The sequence below is a fragment of the Euprymna scolopes genome, chromosome 11 (assembly GCF_053919585.1).
Source record: "Euprymna scolopes isolate OS-2025 chromosome 11, ASM5391958v1, whole genome shotgun sequence".
NCBI classification, from domain to species: domain Eukaryota; kingdom Metazoa; phylum Mollusca; class Cephalopoda; order Sepiida; family Sepiolidae; genus Euprymna; species Euprymna scolopes.
This window is the reverse complement of record NC_136492.1, coordinates 44575582-44597245: the sequence shown is the minus strand read 5'-3', so window position 1 is coordinate 44597245 and position 21664 is coordinate 44575582. Positions and strand designations below refer to the sequence as shown.

Below are 21664 nucleotides of genomic sequence, written 5' to 3'. Positions count from 1 at the left end.
GCCTACATAAAGGAATAAGAAAAAGAAATATTCCAACCTAGAAAGTTTAAGAATGAAATAAAAAATGTATACATCAGTATTTAAAAAAAAAAAAAAAAAAAAAAAAAAAACGCTATAAAAAAAATAGAAATAGATTTGCATTTTCTCTTTTATTCATTCAACAGATTTTTGTATGAGGGGGCAAATATGTAGTAGGCTGAGAAGAAAGTTCTTGCGGAATTTTTAATTTTGATTTCAAATGATGTATTTTCATTATAACACCTCTTTATATATCACTAGCATGGATGCCCGGCATTTTCCGGGTGTTTGAGGTGTGTGTTGAGAAAAAAAAAAAAAAGTGGTAGTAGGAAGGCAGGTTCGAACCTGTACCATGAAGGAGGAAAAGAACGGGGAAAAATAAGTGACATCTTTGCTGTTACGACCACCGGCCAACCGGAAGTGACGTAAGTTTAAATTAAGGCTAGACAATCGAAAAGAGGGGATGACTGGCGAAAAAAGTGACCCCCTCCCTGTAGATAAATGCCCAGCTGAGGGTGAAGAAATTAATGTTTTTAGCCAATTTTTCGGTATTTGTCGTCTGAAGGGTCGAGCTTAAAAATGATACTGATCTTGTGAAAATCCGTCGCCTCTGTCGAAAGTTTTAGGCAGACATGCAAACATACATACATACATTTATATATTGGTAACTCAAATTTTCGACCCAAACCGATTAAAAAGCTTGCTCTATCTCTGAATACCCTTTATGTAAAATTTCAAATAATTTGATAGAGACCGCAGAGGTCAATTTTTTTTAAAAACTTTGACCCCTATTATGACGCCTTAACATTTGTTGTTTTGAGCCTAAATCAAGTTATTAAGTTAGATCCATGTCCAACGAACCTATATCTAAAATTTCAATTATTTATACCCAAGATTTGCGGAGGAGTTTGGTAGAGTTCTCAAAGGTCAAATCATTGAACTTTAACCCCTTAACAGCCAAATTTCTGGCCGAAAACGGATTACGAAGATTTTCCCAAATCTCCATACCCTGTATATCAAATTTCGAGCCTGTAGACTGAAAATTGACAGAGTTATTACATAGGGAAATGTACACTAACAGACAGACACTTTCACTTTTATAGATATATAGATTTTAAAGAAAGCCTTTTGCTCTGTCTAATCATTAAAATTACAATCATCTTAAAACAATTATGTCTTCTTTTCAGAACGCTGAATATAAGATGGAAAAAAAGCAAATTTGCACAATTTTTTACTTCAATTCAAGCTAGGCTGAAAAGCTGCTGTAACAGCTTGTGATATCAACAAAGTGTTTGGTCCAGGGAACCACCATTGAACGCACAGTACAATGGTGGTTCAAGAAATTTTGTGGTGGTAACGAGTCTTGAAGATGATAAGCATAGTGGTTGGCCATCGGATGTTGACAACGATTAAGAGCCTTAGTTGAAGTAAATCTATGTACAACTGTTTGTGAACTTCTGAATTAGAAGTAATGTGTATGATGATTTCCAACCACTTGAGAGATTGGAAAGATAACAAAACTTCAGAAATGGATACCTCATGAATTGAATGACAACTGAAAGAAATGCTGTTATGAAGTGTCATCTTCCCATCTTTTACGCAACAAGAACAACTCGTTTCTCAACTGGATCGTGACTTGCAATGAAAAATGGGTTCTTTATGACAACCGGCGACACTCAGTTTAGTAGTTAGATGCCGATGAGTTTCCATGACACTTACCGAAGCCAGAGTTGCACTAAAAGAAGGTCATGCTGCAGCCATTACAGTTATTTTGAATGCAAGTGAAACCACTACGGTGGCAAATTACTGTCAACAAATGAATGAGATGCATCAGAAATTTTGACAACAATGCCCAGCAACAACAGAAAAAGGCCAATTCTCCTCTACAACATTGCCTGATCGCACGTTGCTAAACTGACTCTGCAGAAGTTGAATGAATTGGGCTATGAAACTGCCTCATCTGCTATACTCTCCAGACCTCTAACCTACCAACTACTACCTTTTCAAGCATCTTGATAACTTTTTGCCTGAAAAAAGTTTAAAAAAATCAAGTGATATCAAAAATGCCTTCAGCGACTTCATCGCCACCAGAACATGAGATTTTTACATTACTGCCATAAATATACTTGTTTTGTATTGGCAAAAGTGTGTTGATTCTGATGGTGCTTATTTCAATCAATAATGTTTTGTTTGAGCTGAGATATGTTGATCTGAATTTAAAAGTAAAAAATGGCAAGAACTTTGTCAACCTGATATCTATTTACAAATAAATGCACATTTCTCTTTATTATAGAATGAAGTATTATTTCAACATTTTATAAGATTATTAAAAAAAAATGACAAAGAAAGGCTTCTTTGTTGTTCAACTTGCCTGTTCTAATTTGAAGATGTGTTGCACAAAGAATTGCTGAAGATTTTCATTTGCGTAATTGATGCACAGTTGTTCAAAACTGAAATTTAGAATGTGAAAATTCAAAATTGGTTAATTTTGTTACAAATAAGAGTTAACATATTCAAATTAAAAAAAAGATTACAAATTTGTTAAAATATTTTTCTCTTTCTGAAGGAAAGTCTATTATCTATTAATTGCCTTCCACCCACAAGGTCAGTTTATAATGGGAGTGAAAATGCAGCTCCTCAAAAGGAACACTTTGGATTGGTACAAAATAAAAATTTCCTCAGTCTAAAATGATATCTTCTTCATTGAATGAGGACAAAAAAGGTGAAGTGTTGTATCAGAACAGATACTACACTTTTCTCCTTGCTAAAGTAATTTTTAAAGTTGAAATTAATTTTTTTTTTTTTTCATATTTTACCATATAGACCTGACAAAAATTTAGTATGTTTCTCCACAGTATCACAAGAGAGATCCTTTGCTATAATCAGACTGTTTCTCTTACCATCATTTCTGACCTATGCAGATGTGCCCAGCTGGTTTAGGTGAATGGTCAGTTAAAACCAGCAGTGGAGACTGATCTCAGCACATTATGTTAGAGTTTCACCAAAGTTATTGCATTCCTTTCACCAATACATTTGGGAAAAGTAGAAATCCATTTGTCATTCCTTCAGTTATGGGTTAGGGTAGACTAGACACTCAAGCCTTAGTAGAGCAACTAGTCTAAGAAAAGGAAAACTCTTAACAAAATTATTTTAACATCTAACTTTAAATTTTTAACTCCATATAATGAAATGATTGAACAAACAATGGTGATTATCCAGTTTTACTCGAATAGTAAAAAATATATAATTGCACAAAACCTTTATGAATTTACCTATACATTGGGTAGATTTCTTTAAGTATTTTATTTTCGAGTCTTGAGCGATTATCAAAACTCCAAAAATGATTGTCTCATGTCTGCCATGTTGTTATTGTTTTAACTTAACTCGGCTCTAGCCTTATTTAAAATTAAATAAACACTTGAAAATAAGTTAAAACACAAAGCACATATTCAGGTAGGTAGAAAAGTAATGTATCTTGCCTTTGGTAACATTTATCTGCTATATATTTGTTCATTAGCCACTTTTTCAGTTTATTAAGAAAAGCTCTAAGTTCATCCAGTACTTTTGTTTTTAAAAAATTACATTAAGTCATCCCTGTTTGAAGCCATTCTTAAAATGGGGGGGGGGGACTGGAGAGGGTTTTATTGGCTCTAAAGTTGGAGTTACACCTTTTGGCATTGACCTAAATGAAAGTAAAAAATGGCTTAGGAGAGAATTCTCCGCTGAAATTTGTTTTTTGTTGTTTACAAAGATATTGAATAAATTTTCGTAATTTTTGGTGTAGTGCCTTTTTGTGCCGTTTTGATGTTTTCTTTATGAGCAAGATGACACTGAATAATCATCCAAACAAGAAATGGATGAATACATTAAATTTCTTTTTTTAAAGATTGTACAAAAGATCACACTAGACAAGTTAGGATCTCATCATTAGCATAATCTGATTTTGGAATCAATCTTTGTTAGAAACTTTGGACTCTTCTGGGATTTTGTGTTCCTATTTACCTGCCTCTTCACGGAGATAAAGTTAGACACAAGCTTTGTTTTTAATGTAGGGAAAATCCAGCTCCCCAAAAAAGAACACTTTAGATTGGGACAAAAATAAAAATTGATAGATTTCTTCTTTACTGACTAATGACTGCAATGATGAAGTGTATCAGAACAGATACTACACTTTGTTCCTTGCCAAAAGGCCTGACATTTTGTGTCAAATGGTAAAAACTATAAAGAATCTTTCACTTACCTGTTATGATCAAAGTTTTCAAAACCAAAAATATCCAAAACTCCAATGCTTGTTCTGTAATGTTCTGGGGAGATTTTGGGTGTGTAGATAGCTTTGTTGATTTTGTCGACAATCCAGATAAACATACGTCCATAGATGCCCTTGACAAAAGCATCCCTGACATCGATGGAGGCAGAAGTTCCCATTGTAGATGTGACACTGTCTCCACGTGTAAAGATGGTACGAGTTGTCAAAGCATCAATTAAATTTTGGGGTTTGACCTACAGAAATTTTTTTAAAATATATAATTAGAAACGTTGATGGTGATGGAATGTGAAGGAATTTCATTTCATATTTTGGTCTTTTAAAGGGAAAAAATTTTTTAAAATGAAAACAAGCTTTTATTTTTGGCAGAAAATGTTTGATCTCTTATTAGCTTTACTTAATATAAATTAGCAAAGCTTTTTTTTTTCTTTGATGCAAGCATTGTTTAGATTTAAAGTGAAATTTATAAGTTTAAGACAATACAAAACAGATTAAAAAAAAAAAAATTAATCTAATTTTTGGCGATATGAAACCTTTTTTTTGTGGCATGGTGCCACTAGAAAAATAAATTTAATGCGATCTTCAATGGTGATATTTTCAAATGTTAAAAATCAAGAGGTACACCTGCCTCATGTGTGAAATGAATTAGTTAAGTTTTAATACATTTTCATACAGAACCCTTTATTTTTCTAAGTAAAATTGAGATACTCCGTTGTAAGGTCTGAAGGAAGGACGGTACCAAGTAGTTTAAATATTAATATGAAATGGAGTTGACTATATACAAGGTGTATACTCTTTAAAAACGTATCTCTAACCGTTGCTTCTAAAAAATGTTATGACTATATACAAAATGTATCTTTAACCGTTGCTTCTAAAAAATGTTATGACTATATACAAAGTGTATCTCTAACCGTTGCTTCTAAAAAATGTTATGACTATATACAAAGTGTATCTCTAACCGTTGCTTCTAAAAAATGTTATGACTATATACAAAGTGTATACTCTTTAAAAATTTTCACTTTTATTAAAACAGAATTTTACATCTCTGTTCAGATCAATAATTGCAGAAATTAAATTATTTTTTTCATCATTATTTTTTAAAAAATTTTGTTTCCTCCAAACAAGGAATATTACTGCCGAAGCATAAGGGTATACAATGATAGGGGCCAGATTTATAGAGAGTTAACCTGGATGGAGAGTTGGGCAGCAAGAAGTGTCTTCAGGTTACATTTAACTTTCAGCATGTTGGTACGGTCATGGAAACAAGGAATAGAGAAGGAATTCCAATCACAAGGAAAGAATATTTTAGAGTAGAAAATCTCCCGTCATCTGTTGATCTCTAAAGTAAAGAAACGTAATTTACTCATCGGAGCATATTCTGTGGCAGTAATTTTAAAACAAGTGCAAGGAGGCAATGTTACGACAATGCAACAGCAGTTGGAGTTTGGCTGTAAGCACAAAAAAAAAAAAATAATAAATAAATAAATAAAAGAAATCCAACAATTTAGAAGCGACTATTGCCTTGCATTAAAGATAAATTTAAAATCAAATAAATACAAGAATTATTCAGGAAGAACATGGTCATCAATTAGGCCCACAAAGGAGGAAAAATTGTTGAAAATCCTCCTGTAATCACCACAGAAATCTCAATAGCAAACAGCCTATGAAATGAGAATCCTTAAACCCCTTGTTTAAACATTTACAGGCAGCATGAACTGGAACAAATACACTGAGGATATTGCCAAGGCTGCTGCAAAGAAGGTAGGATCCCTCTACTGTGCTAGAATATGACTTGCATTAGAAAGTATCATGTATTCTTTAGAAAATCACAATTGCACAATCACACAGAGTTTTATTGTCACATCTGGACTGGTTCATCTACCAGTAATCTCTCACTCTTAGACAGGGTTCCCCCTCCCCAAAAAAACGTCTCAAATCTAATAGATCCTGCACTATTGGCCAAGCTCCAACCACAATGTTGCACCCTGTGCTGGGTGCTTGTTTTTCAAGTACTTTAATAGAATATGCTGATGAACTCATAGCACTTGTGCCCCCTCAACATACATGCCCCAGACTAATCAGACAAGCAGCAAAACCCTTTCCCTTCACTGTTGAGCTCCCTTCACTGTTGATAACTGCTAAACTTTGGAATTCCCTACTGTTTCCAGCTTCCTTGACTGTACTAATCTGCAGAAGTTTAAATGAACAGATATCTCGTTGCTCAACTCCCTACAGTCCCCTGATAAAAACAATCTGCACTAGTAGACTCTCACAACCAAGTGGTAATATATCTTGTTTGGAAGTAAAAAAAAAGAAAAGAAGTCCAGTTTATACTTTTTTTTAATGAAAATCGCTCCAGACAAGATACAAAGCCACTTAATACTACTTCAAGGTAAAAAATTTGCCATTAGATAGAATACATTCTGACCCAGAAAACAGCAATTCTTTCCTCTTTGTCAGAAACATCGCTCATGGAATTTAAAGGTAATTTTGTTGGAAATGTTACATCTAAACATTAATTCACAATTTTAAATGCTTAAATGCATATTGCAAAGAGTTTGTAAGCAAATGCAGGAAGATATTTTAGAGTGATGAGACTTGCTTCGATGGCTTTTGGAGAGATGATAGTGATTAACTGGATAACACAACCTGGGTGTGTCAAGTTCGAATCCAGTGCTTTCCATAATACAACTTTTACTTAACGATGTTGGCAACCTACATGTTGTTCCTCCCGATGCTGGTTAAAAAAATGTTTGAGTCATACAGAAATACTTTATGAGCTAAATGGTTCAATTAACACATGAACAGCCTACATATGAAGTTACCAATGTGATGTGTGATATGAACCTATACGACAAGTGTGATGTGGATATCAGGATATCAATATTGAATATCCTCGGACCATTCCTTTTTGACCAATCTGTCACTGGGAATACTATATACTATTATAACATGCCTCACGATTTCTTGGAACCATATGGCAAAAAATTATTTGCTGATAATAGAATTTACTTTTATCAAGATGGAGCACCTCTCCCATTGCAATCATTATGTGAGAGTCTATCCTGAGGCAACTTTTCTGAAAAGATGGAATGGTTTCAGGAGTAGTGTTGATCCAATCTGACTCCATTGGATTTCTTTTATGAGAATATCTCAGTGATAAGGTTTATCAATCTAAACCAGCAATAATTCATGAGTTAAAAGAAGAAATTACAAGACAATGTTTCTGAATTGTTTTAAATGATCATTTGAATTCTTTGGACTACTGTTCTCATCTGAAGTGTTATTTTCACATTTCCAACAATTGTAACCTCTGACCTTCTTTAGGTGTATCTTATTGAACTCTGGAATCTCTCTGTCGGACTAATGATGTAAAAGTTTTATATAATTCACAATCATATTCTTAGTATTGCCCTCACTAAGGATTGAACCTTCAACCTCCAGAAAGGGGTCACTTAGAACTGAATTTTACCAAGTACTGTATCCATTATGCAATCCTTGCAGACAGTTCTAGCATGAATTTTGGGAGCTTTAAAGATATTTTTGTTTTGAAGATATACAATCTTACTACTTATCTATTATTTATAATTAATGGTTTCCATATTCGTTTAAATTTCTATCTTAGGTCTTCTAGTTCTTTCTGTTTGTATTTTTGTACAAATTACCGAGTTTGACAGAAAGAATTCCCAAGTTCAACAAGATACACATGAAGGTCGAAGATGACACCATATGAAATGTAAAAATAACACTCAAAATAAAAACGGTAGTCCAAATAATTCAAATGTGTTATCATTCCAAATAATTTAATCTTGATCATCTTACTGAATTGTTGAATCGGTTGCGTTTGGAAATTGATGGTTGCCAGTTTGACCATAAAATTTCATTTATTAATCTTGAATCATTAATTTTGTTGATAAACAATGCATTTTTTTACCATATGCATACTAATTTTAATAATTGTCTTAATGCTAATCACTTCTGCATTTGTTGTTCTGTAAAGTGCATATACATTTTTGGGGACATCTATATTATATTTCTCTTAGTCTGTCTGTTTCACTTTTTATTGGAAACTACGGGATCAATCTGGCTGAAATTTTGTATGGACTTTTGTTAAGGTGCAGAAAACTAGGTATTATGGTTTCCGTTTAATACATGTTTGATTGGGGATAAATAGGGATCTGTCACCACAACAAAACATTTACTTTAAAAGTTCTCTGGAATTACTGGTCCAATCTGACTGAAATCTTGTATGGACTTTTGCTATGATAAGGACCAAACAACTAAATAATATGGCATCCATTTAATGCATGGATATAGATTAATAGGGATTTGTATTAGATATAAAAATGAGCACAAATTAAACCATTTTCAACCACCAATTTGGCATAAAGCACTTATTAGTCAGCAGGCGATGATGTTTTAAAAAAATATACCTCCGTATATATTTTAACATGCTAAAAGTATACCTCTGTATATATTTTAACACGCTAAAAGTAATCCTCCATATATATTTTAACACACTAAAAAAAATATACCTCCATAAATATTTAATTAAATACTACAAACAATTTTATCTATGCATTTTGATAGCAACCAATTATGGGGATTTTGGGCTATCAAACTTCCAAGCATTGTAGGTCACCTTGAAAGTTGTTGTTGTAAGATCGACAGATATTTATTTGGTTGGAGATAGTATATCTTTTCGGATGTCCTCTGGGAGACTATTTTGCTTTTTCTAAAACTCTAGTAGAAGAAAGGAGTTATAATACTGAATTTCAGACTATAATTTTGTTTCTATTTGTATATAAACAGACAAACTCCCAAAAGACACTTTGATTAAAGGTGATTTTTCTCAGCAAACACCCATTGCATTAAAAAAATGTAATCATTTTTGTCTTGAAGAACAAAGTAATTTGTATAAAAAAACTTACCCCCAAAAGTTGTGCAGCTTTTTGGACGTATGCAATGTCTAAGATTTCACTGGCATCAATATTATCCACTTGAATGGCTGGAAAGAAGCAGAAACAAAGAAAAACATTGTAAAGATGAATTAAGATAAAAATTTTGTCATATTTGAGCAAATAAAATAATGGATTTGGATCACAATATTGCTTAAGTTAATAAAAAATACAATTTTTAATGTATATCTATATTCCCATATATTCATTTTTGACAATTTAAATCATTAGTAACTGTTTGAAAGTTAATAAGCAATCTTACCATTCTAAATTTGAATATGTATTTATATATAAAACATATGGATGGGTATTTGTGTGTCTATGTGTGTCTGGCATTCTTTAATAAATATATATAAACTCACACACATGCATATATACATGTACATTAGTTTGATTTTTCATCAGTACCCTCAGTTTCATGGAAACACTGAAAAACTCAACCAATGGTGTTAAAAATACTGAATGTCAATGATTCTTCAGATGTTTTGATAGTGTCATCCAGAATAGAAATTCTATGTGGAGTCAAGAAGTTTCTGTGTTTCAATAAAAAGGATGAATCTATATATTTATAGCAACTTGAAATGTAAAATAATTCACTAAAATAACTATTTGACATTAAATAACTTGAAAAAGAATGATTTGCAATAAAAGAAAAAGAACCAAATTTGTATTGGTTGTTTATTTATCGACTTACCATTGTATGTAATGTTGCCAAGGTGTAAGAGAGCAGCTAAAATCTTCATGATCTCCATCATTTCACTTTCTTGAAACATCAGAACCTTCATGGCAGAACGAATATTGGCAAATTCTTTGGCATCATCTCGGCCTTCACATTTTACTGAGCCACCCTAGAAAGGGAGGAGGAAGAGGAGGAGGCAACAAATAAGAAATTAATTAATGAACTGACAACAAAAGGACAAAAATAAAAATGTGTTTAAAACCATACAAAATAGAAAATGAAACAGATTTTCATAAAAAAATAAAGATTTTTTTTAATTCAGGGAATTTGACTGTTTACCTTTTATAAAGAAGAAATTTGGGAGGCTGAAATTCTTATAGTTTTAAAAATGGTTCATTGCAGATATTCACAAGTGTAAAGAGGTTAATAAATGAAAAACAAGTCTTGAATATTTGGTTATGTTTGAAAGTTAATCATGTAAAAAATTACTTGTTATAAACTATCCTCATTTTTATTTTTTATTTCGTTTGTCATTTTCAATCTTCTCATAATATTCATCATCATTCAACTTAATATCTATCCAGCTCATTAAGCATTACTGAATATCAGGTCTAGGGCACTAGACATAAAACTTGGTTGATCTGATAAGAACCAATTTCATGTAACAATACTGGAACCATGTCTATTGGCACTTTGCCAATCCAATGAGTCCGCTGCATGGGTAACAGTTTGCTTTCCATACTTACTTACCCAGACTTTGCATTCTAGAGAGGTCACTCCAGCTTCCTGTGTTAGAATAAGCACTTAGATCCATCTTACAAGACTGAATGATGTCTGAGATTAATACTTAATAATTATTTTAAATATTTCACTCACTTGTGTCAAATAATGATAATGCTGAATATCGTTCAGCTCCAACAATGCTTTGTCCTTTGCACTCATGCCGGCCAACATGCAATAAAATATGTGGTAATTCCGCTCATCATGAGCCTGAAAAAAAAAGTATTAAAAGGGATTAAACAAACAAAACACATAAATACGGTTTGAAATTAGTGACTTACGAAATGTACTAAATTCAATACAGGAAATTCTTTAATCTCAGAAGTCAAGCTTTTAAGTTATATAAGAGACAAACTTCAGGTTAAAATTGTAAACAAAAAGCAATTTATTTTAAATTGTCAATTCCCCTATTGACCTATCTTCTACTGCTTTATAAATATTGTTTTTGAGTAAAAATAATTTGCTTTTAACTAATGCCGTATACCCTTTGTTAATTTTTTTTTTCAGAAAAAAAAAAAAAAATCATTTACTTAGAAAAAAAACTAATGTTTTTCTTTTATGTTTTATGTGAAGTTAATTTCTTTAAATTTATAAACCAGCTATCTAGTTACAAAAAATTGTTTAGACTCGCATGAGATTCAAATTTGGGTATGGTAACCGTAAAAACTTTAATTTTTGGTGTTTTGACGATTTGACATTCAAAAAAAACTACTGCCTTAGTAATGTGTACTCTGTTTGACAAAAAAAAAAATAGGCAGAGTTAAGTATCTATACATAAAATAAGGGTAGTAATTCCATCTTTGGGTATTTCTTTTCTCCTACCTTTCTCTTAACTTTATGTCTACCTACTGTGTCAAAAAAAAATGTTTTCTTGACAATTTCATAAATGAAACATAATATCACAAAAGAAACCAGCATGAAACATGTTTTAATTGTTTTTTTTTTGTTGTTGTTGTTTTATTCGTTATTCTATGTAGTTTTTCCTTTGTTTATTTCACTTATTCCTCTTCATACCTATTCACAATGTATTTTTTTTTTCAATTTTTTTATTCAATTTTCATCCCAAACAAGACACAATTAGGGATTAATAAGCATTAGTCACAATAACACATTTATTCTAGAAGTTTTCTCAGAAACCACTAGACTGATCTAGCTGAAATTTTGTATGGATCTGGTGCAGCAAACTAATGCACAGTTAAAGATTAATATGGATTAGTATTTAATGCAAAAATGAGCACAAAAATTTAACCATATTCAACCATCAATTTGACATAAAGCATTCATTCTAAGCCAACAGGATATAACTGTTCGTTTTTTTACAGACAAAATGTTTAGTAATTTAATAATTATAATATTTATGTAAATTATTGAGTTCACACACTAATTAATCCTTTTGTATAGAACACAGTCCATGGCTGACTCGTGGAACTTTTGAAAAGTAAGATTTATATCTTACCTGATTCACAATTCTGGACTTTTCTAACAAATACTGGTCAATACGAGCACCTTCAATTGAGCCATTGGAATTAAAGTGTATATCAATATATTTTCCAAAACGACTAGAATTATCGTTTCGTATAGTTTTGGCATTTCCAAAGGCTGAAATGAAAAATAAATATGCATATAGAAAAAGAGAAAAGAGGGAGATATATGGTTAAAAGGAAAGTATATGTGAATTCAATTTGTATTTTGGAGATAAAATATTCTAAGCAATAAACAAAAGTGTATACTCGGACGACTACATCTTGGATGTCATTTTCATTTTCCACCTTCAGCATTGTCTGTTCATGTTTATGCATTGTGTAACAGACTATGATGATGTCTATAATATCCAAGATTAAAGCCATCTTGGACAAAACATTCAGACAGTATATAAATGTATACATCTTTTCACTGTCCTTACTGCTGATATATTCCCTGCTTCTTTTGTTCCAGCTTGACTTGGTGGTCTAGTGGTCTGCATCAATTTGCTGTTTTGATACCTCCTTTTAATATAGCTTCCTATTCCAGTAGTTTATTTCCAAAAACTGATGACTGTTTCCCCTACTTTTAACCTTTGTTTTTTAAAGATTAAGGCATCTCCTGTAACAGTTCCCATTTTTATGCAGTCCGTTGCATTATTTTTGTACTCTGCAAGATTTGTCAAGCTGCACCGGTTGGGCAGACAAGGCAGTGTTGCATCATGCACATTTGCAGATGTTTGGGTGAGTTTTGATCAACCCATTCTATCATATCCAGGTTTAAAATCACATTGAACACATTCAGATGGAATAGAAATGTACACATCTTCTGTCCTTTTACATGGCTTGCTGCACTTTGCTATTTTTTTTTTGTCAATAAATTTTATTTGAATTAAAGCATTTGAGTTTTGGTACATCATATACACCAATCTTGCTTTGTTTTTTTCATTTAATTAATTCTATGAACAACTTTAACAGTTTTCGTATTATTTGGATCCATTGGATTACTATTCTCATCTTGAGTTTTCACAACGTTTCAGTTGATGTAACCTCCAACCTTCTCCAGGTGTATCTTGTCGAACTCTGGAATGTTTCTGACGAACTCGGGAATTTGGACAAAATTTCGAGCAAAACCCTTTATTTACTTCACGAGGGTAGCGTACTCTTGTTCCATCAGCCATGACTGGATAGAGGTTGTAAGTGTGGGTGGCCAAAAAAATATAATTGTAAATTACTTAGGATATCTATCCAGTCATGGCTGAATGAACAAGAGCACACTACCCCCATGAAGTAAATAAAAGGTTTCGCTCGAAATTTTGTCCAAATTCCCAAGTTTGTCAGAACCATTTCAGAGTTCAACAAGATACATCTAAAGAAGGTCGGATGTTACATCAACCGAAACGTTGTGAAAATCACACTCTGATGAATCCAAATAATATGAATAACCAATCCTCATCACAAAAATTCAGAAACGAAAAAATACTTTTGACATTCCATTTAAAATAACACCTCTTTATTGGTAGATTGCAATACATATGTTAAATGTTTCTTTATGATTGTCTTAGTGGCTTATCTGGACTCCCACATGTGAATCATGTCTATGTCATCTTGTATTTCATTATCTATACTGATTGGATGAATTGATAACCATAACCTACATTGAATAATTACGATATTCTACCAATGATCATCACTGTTGGTTGCTTCATAACAGCTAATTCATGCATTTCTTCTCATGAGAGGATAGCAACTATGGTACAGCTTTTGTTGGGTCCTGTGGCGATGACAACTTGACACTGAGGTGAAAAACTTCTTGAAATATTTAAATTCTGACTGATGATGTTTTACACAAGAAACATGTCCTCCACTTTTCCAGTAATTTTGGAGAAAGTTTTTATGCTTCAAGTTCTTTATATCTTCAGATATTTCTTCATGTTTTTTAGTTTGATTGCCTTGTAGAAAAAGAAAAAATTGATTTTGTTTTTGATTTGGGTGAACATGATTGAGTTTTGCAAAGGGAAAAGGAAAAAAAAAATAACATCAATGTTGGTGCATTTGAAGTTAAGAAGCCAGTATCATCAGACAGCCTGATTTGGTAGCATCTGTGAGAGGGAAAGAAAGGAAGACAATGAATGAGGTGGAGAGAAAAACAAAATGGACAAATCTAGATAGTTAAGCAACTCTATATAGGTGGATATCTAATCTGTGCTGCTCTTACACTTGGATTAAGGAGAAGGAACTTCTTTTTAGAAACAAAAGACCTATTTGGATATTGGATATTTACAAAGAAAAAAAAAAGCTCTGCTCAGAGGGAACAAATAGTGTTTTGCATGTGTGTGTTTTACCTTCCATTATGGGATTGGCCTCTAAGATTTGTTGTTCAATCCATGAGTGTTGCCCACTGACGGCCGCTAAAAACTGAAGTATCAATTTTGTACTTTCTGTTTTGCCAGCACCAGATTCTCCACTATGGAAAGAAAAAAAAAGTATTTAGGTAAGTTTTTGTAATAAATGTTTTTAGTCATTTATGATATGCATTGAATCTTAAATGATTTAAGGTGGAAAATGTTAACACAAATAATACTAAGATTGAATAAAAAAAAACTGTCTTCGTGCACCTATAATGCCAATTTAATTTTTTTTTATTCTTGTTTTTATCATTCAATTATGTGGGTGGAGCTGAATGATGTGCTTAGTATTAATTTGGATTAAAATTTATTAAAAGAATTTTTAGTAAATCTTTAGTCGCAAGACACACTCATCATTTCTCTTTTATGTATTTCTATCATTTTTAATTAAAAAAAGATTCATGCAAAACATTGCGTTTTCTTTTTATGGAAATCCAGTGGGAATACAGACCACTTTGATAAAAATAAAATATACTAACCCAAGTACTGTAACTAACGTAATAATGTAGTTCGTCTTGCTGATTTCTTTCTATCCTCTGATGAGAAGAATAGTAAGAATAGCATTCTTTGAAACTCCGCAGAATAAGGATTTTGTAAATTGTTTATGGAGTATTCAGTTGAACAATAAATTTTGATTGAAAATTTCAACTTACTTTGTGTGTGAGGTCATAACTTTCTGTTACTTGATCATCCTATTAAACGTCAAGTTTCATTAATGTTAAAAAAATTTTCACTCAATTTTGTGGCGATGAATGGTGGCCTCGGGGTATGTTTCTTGCTAGCAAAGCTAAAGGTGGCTTCATTGCAAGATTTGAATTTTGAAGATTAAAATCAAGATATAATTCCGCTTACAATTTAGATCAAAATCAATACATAATTTTGATTCTAGAAAATGTCTAAAATTAAGACTTAGGCTTAAGCTTTTAGAAATTGAAATTCTAGGAATCTTGCTTAATTGATGTCTAATAAGTATGAGTCAAATTTAATGCAAATCTGAAATTCTTCAGTTTTCAAAGTTGTGCCCATATTATGATCTTTAAAACCTTTTAAGATATTCCAAATAAACAGAATTTTGGAGAATATTTTTTAATTAATAATTAATACCCATTGTTAAAATTTTACAAAAATCTGAGATATCTGAATTTTCATGAATGGCTTCTGCTAGTTTGGCATAAAAATAAGAAAGATGAAAGTTTTCTCTTGACACGAGTCAACTGTTTCAAGGCAGTCCGTCTTGATACACATGTTCAAAACTTATAAGAGGTTAATTTTTCACTTTATGGTATTATTTGTTTAAACCAAACTCTGCAGACTAAAGTTGTTTGCAAAAAATAGGATAAAAAAGCAGCTTAATACAAAATCTACCATATATATATATATATATATATATATTAGCAATTCATTTTCATTTGAAACATTTTCAAATCAAGTTCCAAATAAAGAGCAGAGATCAAGTTATGGCTGTTTATCATTTCAAAGCAGCCTTATATTTTAAATCTTATAATGAATCCTAAAATTATAAAACAATATGTTTTGTGATTTTATTATTGAAATCCTTTGAGAGGAGTAATTTGTATATTTATTTATTTATTTGTGGACTGTTATCCTCATTTTCATAATTGTTGTTTCATGATGTTTCAGCCAACTATTCCTCTGGCCTTCATCAGGTGGTAACCACAATAAGATAGGAATGTTGAGTCTTAACTATATCCTCAGTAATTACTATCTTCCATAGTTGTTGAGTAGCCATTTTTGTTTATTTGGTCTTGTTTGTTGTAGGTTTGAAGAATAAATGATGAAATATTTGAATATTAAGATTAATTAAAAAAATATGAATATTTGATGAATTTGATGAAGATGATGATGGAATTTGTTTGTTGTAGGTTTGAATAATAAATGAAATATTTGAAGATGATGCTTACCTGATGATGACACATTGATCCTGTTGGTAGCGTTTCATGTTGAAATAAGAATTGTCAGCAATGGCAAAAATATGGGGACTCAATTCGCCAATTTTTTTATCTCGGTAGGTTTTTATCTGTTCCGCTGTGTAGATGGGAAGAATCTGGTAGGGATTGACTGCCACCAGAATTGATCCGGTGTACGTCTACAATGAAAAAAAAAACATACATGATTACGAGTTTGTAAATGTGTTTTTAAGACAATCAAATCAAATGGTTTTATTATCAAGAATTTTTGTCATCTTGATAATAACATTGAAGCACAAAGTAGAGCAGGTGTTAGTGGGATTACAAAAATTAGGACTGAATAGAATAGATTTCATTACTAACCACAACTGTCGACCAAGGAAAAAATGTATTAGGAATGTGTACACAGTTTGATGATGTATGGAGGTAAAACCTGGACAGTGTGGGTTGAGGACATGTGTTGCATGGAGAGAAATGATATAAAAATGATATGACAGATGTGTAATGTGATTCTTAAAGATGTTCTGATGACCTCAGACAAAGATAAAAATCTGGATAGTATGGGAGATGTATGCAGAAGAGTATAGCAATGTTCAAAGAACAGGTTAGAGTTCTTGGTTTAGAACAGTCAAAGTAGGAAGGGAGGAAATGATAAAAATGTACTTGAGAGAAAGAAGGACAAATAAAAGCCTGGTCAGAGATAGTTTAGTTTAGAAATCAATTTCTTAAAGTCATTGGACACTTTCCAGTATATGAAATGGGAATAAAAACATATCGGCATGTTGATGAGCCTATTCATCATCATCGTTGTCTGGTTTTACCTGCCACAATCATTGGATGCTTTCATAGCCTCTTTCAATGCCTGTCTCCAAAGTGTTTGATCCATGTTCTAAGCTCTTGTGATTAGGTTGGCCACAAATATAGCAAACAATTTTTCTCGTAAGAAAAGTACAAAAATTATTTGCTATATTTGTGGCCGACCTAATCACAAGAGTTTCCAATGTAGATACCGGACTTTCAAAATTTTAAAAATGCAGAGAGCTCAGTTAGCAAACATACATTCTTATTTTCATGCACGTTTAATGCTTCAACAAACAATAATAATTTTCTTGTTGATTGTGGTGCAACGCCACGTGATTACAAAGGAATCTGATTTTATCAATTTTGATCCCAACTTTAAGCCTCAAAATCATTTTATAAAACTAGCTGATGGCAGTCGAGTAAACGATATCGTTTTGAAAAGAGGTGATGCTAAAATCTCGCTAAGGAACAATAAAGGTGAACTATGTTTCTGTATTCTAGAAAACGCTCTTCTAACCCCGAAATTTAAACAAAATATATTTTCTGTACAAGCTGCCATTAAACAAGGTGCAAATATAGACTGGTGTACCCGAATGGAACTATATTCGACATTAAAGAAAATGGAAGACTATATTATTTAAATAGCGTAGTCCCATCGAAAACTGCCTGCCATGATTTACAGATATGGCATAAAATTCTTGGGCACTGCAATATTCCTGATATCAAAAAGTTGCCGACTGTAGTTGATGGAATGAAAATAAAGACATCAAAAAAACTTTAACTGCAATGTTTGTACACAGGGAAAAGTGACAAACTATCAAAACAAGATACCAGACAAGAAGGCCAAAAAAATTCTATCACTGGTGCATTGTGACTTGAATGGTCCTGTGGAAATGATGGTCAGAGAACGGTACGGAATTCACTAATAAAGACTTTGAACTTTTACTAATTAACCATCGTATCAAGCATGAAAAATTGGCCCCTACAAAAACGGGATTGCAGAAAGAGCATGGCGGACACTTTTTTAAATGGCAAGATGTCTACTCATTGAATCAAAACTCACCCAAAACCTCTGGACATACATACTTACGGTGGCTGCCTATATAGGCAACAGATGCTTTAACAAAACACTATCTAAAACCTCATATGGAGCTTTCTGTGGTAGAAAACCAAATTTAGTCAAATGCATGTATTTGGTTCAACTTGCTTCGCATATATAGATAAAAAGAGTAAATTAAATATTAAAACCGATAGAGGTATGTTTCTTGGATACGATAAAAACAGTATAGCCAATTTAGTATTTTTTCCAGAGAAAAAATAAAATAAAATAATCCGATGTGTAAAATTCACAGACATGTTTAATTTTAAAGACGAAACCCCATCATATGAAGAGGATGAAATTATATTTTCTCAAATTATTAAACAAATGAAGACAATGAAGATGACGGCGACAAGAGTATCCATGATGATGATGATGTTAAAGTCGACAGATACCTCAAAAGAAATAGAAGGCAGCCTGATTTTTTTTGTGGTCGTCAATATGAAAGATTATCAAAGCGACTATTGCTATTCCATGGAAAATATGCCAAAAAGCTTTAACAAAGCAATTAATTCAGAACATTGTGATGAATGGAAAATAGCCATGAAAAAAGAAACAGATACTTTGACCGAAAATAGTACCTATACGGTAGTACCTCTCCCAAAAGATAAAAATGTTATTTCTACCAGATGGGTCTTTACAAAAAAGACTACAACATCAGGCGTTGAACAGTACAAAGCTAGATTTACAGTATAGAATATTTTTCTACGTTTTCACTGACCACAAACAGAATTTTATTGCAAATCGCATTGCAATATGACCTAAACATCCATCAAATGGACGTAAAAAATGCTTATTTGAATGCCCAATAGACTGAAATTTATATTACCCCTTCAGAGGGATTTATAATGAAAAATAAAAATAGTGTGTACTGTCTTAACAAGTCGTAGTACTCAGGGTTGGAATACAGTATTTCACAATTGTATGATTAAACAACAATTTAAACAATGCCCAGCAGACCCCTGTTTATATACCCAACACAAAGACAATAAACTACTGATTTTGGTTTTATGGGTTGATGATATTTTAATCTCATCAAATTGTGACATCATGTTGACAGATGTTAAGAAAAAATTAAGTAAAAGATTCAAAATGACTGATCTTGACAAAATATCCTGGTTTTTGGGGATAGAATTTACTCAAAGGAAAGTCCTTGGCAAGACGTTAAACTGCATTCATTTCGTTTGTATTAACACTTTAATCTACTAATGCGTAATTAATACTTTTACTGAAATTAAAAAAAATGTATAAAAAAACATTAAAAAAAAGAAAAAAGTCACTTTTTGCAAACATTTTCTTTGCAAATTTTTTTTTGACATATACTTTTTGCATGCTTATTTTAAGGTGCGCATAAATTACAATTGACTTTTATTTTTTATGCACATTAGTTTTCTTTCTTATTTATCAAAAATGTCCTATTTTTTGCATTGTTTTAATTAACAAATAAAAAAATCCAAAAAACTCTTTAAACAAGTACATATTGCATGTATATTTATATGTATATTCATTTATATGTATATGTGTATGCATTTTTGAACAAAGCTGCATAATCAAATTTAAGAAATGGCTTTCTTTTTCACATGTTAAGGTAAAAATAAAAAATTTCTTTTATTTCTCTTTTATGTACACATAGATGTATATGTTTGACATTTGAACACAATTAAAAATGGCGTCTTTTTACATGCTAAAAATTTAAGATCCAATTTCTAATTTTGTTATGTATAATTGAATATAAAAAAAATATATATTTATTTTTGAGCAGAATGAATCAAAGGGACTTCCCCATTATAAAAAATAGGGGGGGATGTTGCAATATTTCATAATGGGGTATGATCCCGCATAGTCGGGAGATTCTATTTATAAACGATGCTGCTAGGAACTGACGAATTGAATTAATTCCCATTCTGCTACCAACCAATCAGAAACCAGAATTGCTCCATAAATATTAAACCTTTCTGTGGCAACTTCGCATATGTTTTCTTTGTGTCAACATGGGAAGAATCTTTTGCTCTGTGGATTCAAACTCAAGAACTGTCTACTGTGAACCAGTCATCTCCAGGACTTGTGTAAAACAACTAACCATCGGAAACTGTTCTTAAACTAAACATGGCTTACACTTCTAGACAGATCACACACGATTACCTCCTTCCAGGTCTTCGTGGAAGACATGGATGGCTTTATAGCGTCTACCCTAAATCACAATCTTGATATGTCAATCCACATGGGCACAAAATCTACATTATCTTAAGACTGGCTGTCATAAAGCAACTCTTCTTCACGCAAAGTTATTCTGTTTATAATAATGGTAATTAACTTCTTGGCAATAAAGGAATGACTTTTTAGTGGTTATTTTGCTGTTTTTGTTGCTCGACTCAATTAACACAAAAGATTATGATGACATTTTGTTCTTTTATTCAATCTTTTCACCTGAACGAAGGTTGCACAAACATGGGACGACCTACACAAGTTAGGCTGTGTACAGGATGCTTGGTGTACCTGTAGGGCCGACATGCAGACTATCGGACACATCCTCACAGAATGTCCCCTAAGCGAGGGATGCTTTGATGCAGACTTGAGAGATGCCTCGGGCACTGCCCAATAATGGACCTCAAGATGGAGTGAAATGCCATGATGATGATTCATTTTTATAAACATTGGAAAGGTTAAACAGAGAATCAAAGTACCATCAATCCTGCTAAATTTGTACAGCTTTTTCCATTCATTTTAAAGGGGTTCCATCTAAAGATACCTCCTCCCCAGCCTGAACCTAGATTAAAGTAAATACAGTAAATAAAAACCCAATACATTTTTGACTGTAAGTAATACAGTGTGAAATTAATTATAATCATTCATTTGTTTATCAAGCCAATCAACGGTAGTATGAATGCGCTTTCCATGAAATAAGTGACTTATCAGCAAATCAGTAGAATGGCAGGGGGTAAGGATCCTCTTAATAGCGACTTTGACATACTCAGTCAAGTCAATCAAGCCTAACAGCTGACAGGACCTAGCAACAGTAGCAGAAGTAGTTCAAATGGCCCAGCTGACTACCACAAACTATAATTGCGATTTAAACAGCCCTTTTCAGTGCTAACTTTCAATAAACAACCTGTTTGACCTCAAGATTGAGTGAAAATGACATCACTCTCTGCTACTGTTTGCTTTGTGAGACTTCCTTCTACCACCAGTGACTCCTGTAGCCTCTAGTGCCTCCAGCTCATACCTGTGGCAATCTCAGCAGTTCCCAGCTCACTCCTGCAGCTCTAGTG

At 32.3% G+C, this 21664-nt stretch overlaps 1 protein-coding gene across 1 annotated transcript in view; it reads right to left on the bottom strand.

Moving 5' to 3' along the window:
- LOC145287848 (myosin-VIIa-like) overlaps positions 1-21664 on the bottom strand; it is a 534923-nt gene that overhangs the window by 93126 nt on the left and 420133 nt on the right. The window contains exons 7-14 of the mRNA XM_080135723.1: positions 16490-16674; positions 14505-14626; positions 12156-12298; positions 10796-10909; positions 9935-10088; positions 9214-9290; positions 4259-4518; positions 2390-2468 (exon numbers count right to left, since the gene is read on the bottom strand). Of these exons, the coding sequence (XP_079991849.1) occupies positions 2390-2468; positions 4259-4518; positions 9214-9290; positions 9935-10088; positions 10796-10909; positions 12156-12298; positions 14505-14626; positions 16490-16674 (1134 nt within the window). The remainder of the gene's footprint in view (positions 1-2389; positions 2469-4258; positions 4519-9213; positions 9291-9934; positions 10089-10795; positions 10910-12155; positions 12299-14504; positions 14627-16489; positions 16675-21664) is intronic.